This window comes from Danio rerio, chromosome 14 (genome assembly GCF_049306965.1).
Source record: "Danio rerio strain Tuebingen ecotype United States chromosome 14, GRCz12tu, whole genome shotgun sequence".
In the NCBI taxonomy this organism is placed as follows: domain Eukaryota; kingdom Metazoa; phylum Chordata; class Actinopteri; order Cypriniformes; family Danionidae; genus Danio; species Danio rerio.
In genome coordinates, this window is record NC_133189.1 from 4,219,619 (window position 1) to 4,230,000 (window position 10,382).

Here is a 10,382-nt window from a genome sequence, read left to right on the forward strand (position 1 = left end):
TGCAGTCCTGACCTGTCTCTAATAGAGAATGTGTGGCACAAAATGCGATAACGAAGACCCTGTGAAGAACAGGACACAATTTCACCTGAAACACTTCATCACTTGGTGTCTTCCCTATGTCTTTTAAGTGTTGTGAAAAGAAATGGCAACATTACAAAGTAAAAAATGCTTTACTGTTCAAAACTTGTTTTGAAATGTGTTGCAAGAACCAAAACTTATTTAAATAAAATAAAATAAACATGAGGAACACATTAAATAATGTGCAATTTAATGTGAATGAGTAACATTTGCATTGAGGCCACATAATATTTAATTAAATATTTTAATATAATAAGATTTACATTTTCATTACTTTATTTCTCATGAAATAAACGTAGCCTTGGTAAGAAATAGAGGTTTCTTTCAGGAAAACAACAACAAAAAACAAAAAAAAAAACTTCCCATTTTTGATCTTATCAGACATTTTCACAGCAGAATTCGTCAAAACAAAGATGCATCAACAAAATAAGCCAGACCATAATAATCATACATGGGATCAATGTTTTGAGCCAGAGAGATTTCACTGTGGTGCAGCAACACATCGTGATGAGGATAGAAACCGAGTGACAAAAGGTATTGCTTACTGCATCTCGTAAAGTAACATCAAGCTGTTAGTATCTCTGTATAAATAACAGTTCCTTACTTTAAAACAGCACCAAAACAAGACAAATCGGAAAGGAAAATTATTTGAATCACACATTTAAAAAAGCATGCGGAAAAGATTTACTCTCATTGAAAAAAATGGTTTGTTTTATTATTAATCAGATCTAAATGTGCTAACATAAGCAAAAACCACTTACCAAGATAAATCAGTTTACAATTCACATTCCCAACTCAAACGTCACATGTATCTGTGTTTCGACACGATTTAAAAGACTTTTTAAGATATCTTAAAGCTTTCAAGTGAGGAGTTTACATCAGCTGCGATCTCAGGGAGGGGAGAGTTATTAATGATGCATCTTATCTCGTATTATTTCAGAGGTGAAGCTACGGTCAGGAACGGAAATTGCAAAAGATACCAAGAAAGAATCACACTCTGCTTTATCTGTAAAGCTTTAGGAGGGAAACAAACTGCATAGAGGATACAGATGATCATAAATACGTCAACAAGTTGTGCCGTATATCATCTGCACTATTGAAAAATAACAATAATCAGTTAAAGTCGGTAAAGCGAGCCAAATCTCAATGTGAGCTCTGAAATCTCAACCTCTTTCACCCATAAAATTACACCTTAGACCTTTTTAAATAACGCTTCTCCTTCAACACAAAGTCGATTAGTTTCGCCTTCTGGTATACACGAAACTCCAGCTTCACAGTTTGTTCTGTACCTGAGTTTGACTTTGGTTCTGGCCTTGTGTTCATGGTCTGGTCGAGCGATCTTGATCCATAAAGGTAAAAAACAAACACACGACGGTGGTGATGAGGGTGTGCATGGCCTCGTACAAGAGTTTGGGTGAAAACACGCTCCAGATGAAGAGGTGGTATCGGAGAGCCGTGACCAAAACCACGTAAAAAACAGCTGGGATGGAGCGCAGGAGCGCGAAGCAGTAGCTCCCATGACCGAGTCCATTTACAACCCTGTAAAAGAGAGAAAAGATCCAATGCGGTAATGAGTCTATGATGTGTGTCATTACTTAATACCGTAGTCATAAAACCGTCAGGTCTCATCGACTGCGGTTTATTCCTCATTTCTTGCTAATGGGAAAGTTATTACTTCCTTTACTAAGCTTTGATTATGCGTTTCATGACACAAGTCTATGATATATTCATTAAGACAAATGCCACCTGCCATTGCCTGATGCCAAAGTCATAAGCAATCATCCGATGGCTCTAATAGATAATGGGACCTTAATGGGTTGGACTAGGCGGGGTTAAACTGGTATGCTCTTAACTAGACGATAGATGGGAAAAACTGGAATAAATCTAGGTGGATTTTTCTGGACAAGACATAAGTTAATAAGATTGGGCTGGTTACGATAGTTGATGAAAGACTGGATTGCGCTAAAATGGACTGAACTAGACAGTTAAAAAAGGAGTATTAGGCTACATTAAATGAACTCTGCCCATTAGCTAGACTACATTGCTGCCAACTATAGACTTAAGTTTTAGATATTACTGGACTAGCCTTACTAGGTTAGACAACGTTTACTTATATTTCACCGGAATGTACTAATACTAATTGAACTGGATCAGATTGGACTAAAGGCTAGGCTAGACTCGATGAGATTAGCCAACGCTGGATTGGACTTCAATGGGCTACAATGGACCTGGCTAGACTACATTGGACTTGGCTAGACTACATTGGACTTGGCTAGACTACATTGGACTTGGCTAGACTACATTGGACATAATTGAATTGGACTGCAGTAGTATTTATACTAGTTTATATGGATTCAAATTTAACCTGTACCAGGGATTAGGATAAACTGAACTATAATTGGGCTACTTGGACTTAATTGGATTAGAGTAGACAAAAATGAGCAAAACTGGACTAGTATGAACTAAAGTGGGCTAGGTGAGATTTAATGAGCTCAACCTAAACTGGACTAGACTACAATGGACTATAATGAAGTGGGCTAGACTACATTGGACCTACATTGGACTGCTTGCACTAGACTAAATAGCTTCAACTTTAATATTGAACAAGGATCATACTAGAATGAACAAATCTGGGCTACTCGGATGTATTTGGAATTGACTAAACAAGAATGGGTAAAACTGGACTAGTATGGACTCAAGTAAACAAGATGAATTTAGATGATACGATAGATTTTGAACTGAATTGTACTGGACAGGAATTGACTGAAGTAAGCTAGATTATATTCTGTCAATAAACTATACTAGATTTGATTTGATAAAGGTCTGGACTGAACTCGACCATTTTGGATTGATTTGGATTGGACTGGACTTGACCAGTAGTGACAGAAGTGAATAAGGCTAGGTTACATTGCTTCCAACCAGACTTGACCAGTGCAGTCTATATTGACTACACACTATCTATAAACTGAACTAGACTACATTGCTGCCAACTAGACTTAGGTTGATTTTACTGGACTAGATTGTCTAAACTAGACAACTTTGAATGAGATCTGACTGGAATGTACTAAACTGGACTAGATTGGACTAAACTGAGCTAGGCTAGATTTGATTTGTTCAACCCCAACTGAAGGGTCTATAATGGATTGGGATAGAATGCAGTGGATTTAATTAAAGTAGTTTGACTCAACTAAACAGCTTTAGATGGATTAGATGACCTCAATTAACAAACCTTGCACTAACATGCATTATTGTAGTTGATCAGTCCAGTTAAACTAAATGGGGCTAGACAACTGTAAACTGAATTAGACTGAAGAAGAATGGACTACAGTAAGCTATCTTAGATTAGATGATTATAAAACATACTGGATTGGAGGTAGTGAAAGTCTGGACTGAGCTAGACCATTCTGGACTGACTTGGAGTGGACTAGACTTGACCAGTGCAGTCTATATTAACTATAAACTACCTATAAACTGGACTAGACTACATTGCTGCCAACTAACTGGATTGGAGGTGGTGAAAGTCTGAAATAAGCTAGACAATTTTGGACTGATTTGGATTTAGAAACTGGACTAGACTACAATGCTGCCAACTATAAACTTATGTTGATTTAACTTGACTTGATTGACTAGGCTAGACAAATTTGAATTAGATTAGACTGGAATGTATAGAACTGGACCAGATTGGACTAACCTTTGCACTAACTTGCACTATTTGTAGTTGATCAGTCCAGTTAAATTGAACTGGGCTGGATCAGGGTGGGGTCCAGTAGGAGCGCTCACTCTGATCCCCTGTGCTCTGCAAGGGGTTGTGGAAACTCCGAATTGAACTAAAACAAACGATTACAATTGGCTTAAGATTGGCAAGGAAAATTCAGCACATGCACCAAGCAGCAGAACTTAGGAATTAAAATAAATAAATAAAAATGTAACTGGGCTAGACTACTTTTAACTGAATTAGACTGGACAAGAATAGACTACAGTGAGCTAAATCAGATTAGATTATTTCAGTCTATAAAACATACTGGATTGGAGGTGGTGAAAGTCTGGACTGAGCTAGACAATTTTGGACTGATTTGGATTTAGAAACTGGACAAGACTGCAATGCTGCCAACTATAGACTTATGTTGATTTTACTGGACTAGATCGACTAGGCTAGACAACTTTGATATAGATTTGAATGTACAGAACTGGACCAGATTGGGCTAAAGTGGGATGGCTAAATTTGATTAGTTCAACCTTAACTAGATTGGAAAACAATTGACTACAACGGATAGGTCTACACTACACTTGACTGAATTGAACTAGTTAGACTAAATTAAATAATGTTAGATGGATTAGATGACCTCAATCCTTAAACCTTGCATTATTTGTAGTTGATAATCAACTGAACTGGTCTAGACTACTTTAAACTGAACTGGATGGACTGAACTAGTATGAACTTAAGTGGGTTTCACTTGATTAGATGAGCTTAGTGCATAAACAGGAATGGACCATACAACACTATTGTTAGCAAGTCTCCAGTTTTGGACAAACGATTAGTGCCTCGGGCTGAAGAGCAAACATTATTCATATCATAGACATCCGTTTCTAGTTCCTGGATTTCCGGTTGTATTAGAAATCATCTCTCTAGCCCTGGGCAAATCAATAAGTAGGCAGTTCAGCCAGCCTTTGGCGTCCACCGTAAAAAAAAAAAAACAAAGTCCAGCTTCTCCAAGGAGCAAATGCCCTCTCTATCCTTGTTCACACGCATTTGGATGTAGGACAGTTTCTACAGCACCGAACTGCAGATATGAGTCAAAGACGTTTCTGGCATCAGCCTTGCATTAAAAATGGAAATTTATTGTTGTGGCGACATAAATATTGATAGCCCAATCCCCCAAAGTGGTAAACACAGGGCTTTCTGTCAATACAGATATGACAAGCAAAACATTAGGAGAAAATAATCAGGAACGCAGCTCCCATCCTTCAGGTTTCCCATACGAGGATGATGGCTACGTGTGTTTTGTTTTGAGTTTAAAGGGACCGATGCAGTCTGGCCTATAAAAACAGCTCTCATATGGAGAAAAAGAGAGAGAGAGAGTCATTCTGGGAGATTTCCTCTCTCTGGTGTAATTACGCTCACAGATTTTATGTGACAGTGAAAGCCAACTATAGCGAAAGATAAGTGAGATAGCAGTGCAGGGTTCAGCCTAATCAGTGAATTTGAATTATGTTACGAGATAAACAAGAGGGGAAAAAAAAGAAAAGCTGAAGACTGAACGGTGATATCAACGCAATCAACACAGCAGAATGCATTTAAAGGGACAGCTCAGTCAAAAGAAAAGAGAAAATCATGTACTCGCCCTCATACAATTTTAAACCTGTATGATTTTCTTTCTTCTAAGAGACACAAATCGTACTCTGACGGCAATGTGATGATGTTTTTTCCTCTATAATTACATCGTCTTTTATGTTCTTCAGAAGAAAAGCAGTCAGGATTGGAATGACATGAGAGTGAGTGAGTAAATCATCTGTCGCTAACATTCTAACATATTTTAGATTGACTTCAACAGGTCATAGAATATACGCTGCTGCAATTTAATAGCTGACATTTTCCTGGAGGATTCCAGCTCGTTATTCTGCTCGTCTGTTGGTTTGTGATGGGGAGAAACAATGAATGAAACATGTCAGGCTCTGATATGATTTGGCAAGATCATATTTTTCATTCCCAGAGCTTAAGTGGTGCAGAAAATACATCAGTACAAAAACACTGATGAAAGAAAGCTTCTTTTTTTTTAAATTACATACATTAATAATAATTTTATTTATATAGCGCCTTTTCAGAGCTCAAGGACACTTAACAAGGAATGCGACAAAAAGATAAACAAACATACATGAAGTCAAATGTAACAAACTGGGATAACACAAAGGAGACAAATGAGCAGAGTGGAGTTGGATCAGATAAAGTAGTCAGTTTGGCAGGTCAGAAGCGAAGCATTCAAAAAATAAGTGAGTCTTAAGTAAGGATTTGAATTCAGAAATATTATTAGCAGAGCGGAGTGAGCGTGGTAGAGAGTTCCAGAGTTTGGGTGCAATAACACTAAATGATCTGCCCCCATTGAAGAGAGGTGGTACCGAGGGACAGCGAGAAAGCCAGAGTCAGCAGAACGTAAAGAACGAGTTGGGGTGTAGGGGACAAGCATGTTACATCATTCACAATATGGAGCAGGGTTGGGTAAGTCAGTTACTGCGTCCCAAATCGCATACTTATGCACTATTCTACGCCATTTTGTAGTATGAATAGTGTAAGTAGTGCGTTCACACTGAAAACTCTAAAAATAATAAGTGCACTTTAATTACCCGGATGATGCACTCATTCAGTCGCTAAAATGAAGTGTGTAATGATGGACACTTCACGCACTCAACGACCGCAGGTTTGCTTATGTAGCGGAAGGGGCAGAGCTATCGGACGCACATGTTGGATAACTTTATTTATTTTGGATGGTGAAAGCAAAATTCTTCTACGAGAGTGATTATAGCGCCTCCCGATGGTGAATGCGGTTATACTCACGGCAGGTATTATTTGATAATTCGGTTGTTTATTTCACTGATTTGGCAACCGTCAAACGTCATTAGGGAAACGGTTTGAATTTCCGCTTAGTAAAAAAACATTAGTGTGCCATTTGGTATGACACTACATACATACACCATCCTGTTGAGTGTGTAAGTGCAGAAGTGCATAGTGTATAGTGTGCCATTTGGGACACAGCAAGTGTCTCAACCACATTCCTGGAGGACCAACAACTCCTTAACCAAACACACCTGATTCAGATGATCAGCTCATTAGGAGAGACTGAAAGACCGGTAATAGGTTTAAAAGCCAAAGCAGACAACCAAAACATGCAGTGCTGGTGGTCCTCCAGGAACGTGATTGAAAAACATTTGGGTGACTTCAAAATGAATAATTACTAATTACATCATAATTATTGTACTTAAATTGCATCTATAATATTTATATACTTTGTCTGAAAGGATTTTATTACTTGACTCATTAATTTTCCTTTGGCTTAGTCTCTTATTTATCAGGGGTCACCACAGTGTTATGAACCACCAACTATTCTGACATGTTTTACACAGAGGATGCCCTTCCAGCCATCCACAGTTAGGGGAAACACCCATACACTCTCGCATTCAAACACGCACTCATTCACTATGGCCAATTTACTTCATCCAATTCACCTGTACCGCCTGTCTTTGGACTGTGGGGGAAACCGGAGCACCCGTAGGAAACCCACGCCAACACGGGGAGAACATGCAAACTCCACACAGAAACGCCAGTTGACCCAGCCAGACTAACCACTGAGCCACTGTGTCGTTCTTACGACTTAATACTGCTTAAAAATCTGCTTATAATGCAAAAAACGGACTTAAGGGCTCCTATTAAGCAAAATTGAGTTTTGGAAGCTGTTTGCAGTAATGTGTGTAGGTATAGTCATGTTAGAGTGATAGAAACACAAGAACAAAAACTATTTTTTTTTTTGTAATCAAAGTAGGATTCAAACCTAAGCATTTTCAGGCCCACTGCACCACGAACCTTTACATTTTTGTATAATATTTAAGACAAGTTCATTATCAGTAACTTATTAAATTACAAAAAAAGTTTTTGTAATATATATATATATCCCCCCTTTTTACCTTTTCCCCAATTTCTGTTTAACGGAGAGAAGATATTTTTCATCATCATATATATATATATATATATATATATATATATATATATATATATATATATATATATATATATATAAAATATTATATTATATTACATAAATAATTTTAAGTGTTCACTTTCATTTAAGGAATTTAATTTATTCTTTTGACAATTTTATCTTTTTGATATTTCTATATTACGTATTTTTCTATTTAGGTTTCGTCAATTTAGTACTTCAATATAAAGATTTTATTTCAAGCAACATTTTTTCCATTATTTAAAGTGAATAATAAAAAATATATATAGTTATCATTTTTATGTCAGTTTTAGTCAACATCTACACTGGGGTGCGTTTACGAAAACCATCGTTAGCCAACTAAGGTGGCAAGATCCGTCGTTACAAACAGTTCATTGATTTGACATTTCCCAAATCCGTCGTTCCAAAGAACATTAGCAGACTGGGGCGCAAACTTGTACAATTCCAACTACACCTCTAGAGCTGTAGTTAGAAGCATAGTCCCTGTTATCCCCCATACCCTATTCCTTTTTAACGATCCAACAATTAAACTTAAAATGATAAAAAAAAAACCCACAAAAGTCACAAACATGAACACATTAAGTCTCTTAAAAGTATTTCAACAGTTTAGGTTTAGTGATCTTTATATTAACAATTGCGTTCCCTTCATAGTTTTATATGGAATGTTCTCAATAATATCCTGTATGTGCTATTTACATGCATTTAAATTAATATGGAAAGTGAATGTATGTTTTTACCAAAACTAATATTGGATTGTTTTTTAAATATGTCTGCGTGTAAAACAATATAATTTGCACAAAGAAATTATGGGGTTCTTCTCTCAAGAAGTTGTTACTCCATCCAGTTTAGAGCATCATTATGGATGTTTTAGGTTATAACTAACATGGTTCAAACGATGGATCTGCGATAAAGCAACTACGGTCACTACATCGATCTTTTCCCAAACGATGCATCGTACTATGATAGTTCAGAGGTATGGCGTGGTTTGGGAAATGCACCCCTGGTCATTTCAAACTTATAGCGTACAAAGATATAGTTCACCCCAAAATGATCATTTTTTACTATTTACACACACTCAAGTAGTTTCAAACCTTTTTCGTCTATTAAACACAAAAGAAGATATTTTAAAGAATGTTAGAACCATGTATCTCCATAGTAGAAAAACAAATACTGTAGAAGTCAATGGTTACAGGTTTCCAACATTCTTCAGAATACCTTCTTTTGTGTTTAACAAAAAGAAACTCAAACAGCTTCATGACAAGTGGAGGATGATTGAGTAGATGATGACAGAATGTTCAGTTTTGGGTGACTGTATCCTTATCCCTTATCCTAACCAGCTTTGGCTGAACACATGAAGAATGTAGAGTATTTAAACAACACATCCACAGTGTTCTTCGCTTCTATTTCCTCCAGATGAAAGTCAGTCATGCAGGAATATGGAATGAGAGCGGATAAATGATGTCATAAATTTCATATCTGTGTGGACTCTCCCCCTGTATGTTTGTTTGCTAGCTTTGAAAAAAGCACATCGGAAAAAAAAAATCCCGAGCGATCTGGCTAGCTTCCACTTTCCTGAGTTTTACAGAATGTAATATGACAGAAAGGACAGTATAGTTTGCCAAGACTTAAAACAAGAGACAGGTCCGAGTAAAAAAAATATGACGCTCTCTGCTCGGCCGGACTTCAGTATCGATCAACACAAGACAGCAACAACAACAGCAAAACCACATTTCCCACTCAATCAACAGGGGGACGGCACATTCCCCAGTCCACTCCTGACTATCCCATCATTTTGACTGACAGGTGGCTTGTCTAAGCAGCTGCAACACTCCGTCGGCTGACTTCCAGACCTCAACTGGAAGTAAACATCCCAGTTTTGCCTAAAATCATTTCTGTGCGTCTGTCACAAACATCTCGGACCGCAGAACGGTGGCCCTTCTCCGGAGTTTTGCCGGCGGATGAAGCCATTTGCAATTCAAATCCACACCTCAGACACTCCCGTGTAGTAGATTGTTTGCAGGATTCAATATCCCCGAACACAAAGCACCTGTTGCCTCGGAGGAAATGAAATATCTCCTAACAAGCCGCCGTATTTCTGTCTCTCAAATGGATTGTGTAAACGCGCTACTCGGATTGGGGGACGGGTCAGCCATGCCTGCTGGGATTCCTGAAAGCGCAGTATTGATCAAACATCATTTCCTGGATCTTGTGTGTGTGTGTGTGTGTGTTTGTGTGTGTGTTTGTTTAGTGACACTGCTGACTGAGCATGCTGAATTATATATGTCAGAGTGAATGTCTGAGCACTTAAGACTGTCATTTATCAGCCACTAGTCGGAGAGCACTTAGGGGGGAACTTTCTAGCCTCGCTGGGGCAGATCTCGTAATGAGATAAGTAAAGTGTGGGAGGATGGATCCACCTGTAGGTTTATACTTTGCAGTTATTGAGGATTATGGGATGTGTAGGGAGCACGTCTGCTATAGGCTTGTGTTTATTTATTTGGGGGTGAACGAAAAAGCCTTTTAAAGACCAACTCAAATCGACGAGGCCTCACTTAACTTCAGATATTTTAGGTCAGT

General features: G+C 37.9%; 1 protein-coding gene across 2 annotated transcripts in view; it reads right to left on the minus strand.

Moving 5' to 3' along the window:
- Nucleotides 1-292: 292 nt before the first annotated feature.
- The window catches only part of pigg (phosphatidylinositol glycan anchor biosynthesis class G (EMM blood group)), a 218,338-nt gene continuing 208,248 nt past the window's right edge, over nt 293-10,382 (minus strand). For both annotated transcript variants that reach the window (XM_073922448.1, XM_005173072.6), the window contains exon 13: nt 293-1,617. In XM_073922448.1, the coding sequence (XP_073778549.1) occupies nt 1,398-1,617 (220 nt within the window). In that variant the 3' untranslated portion in view covers nt 293-1,397. The remainder of the gene's footprint in view (nt 1,618-10,382) is intronic.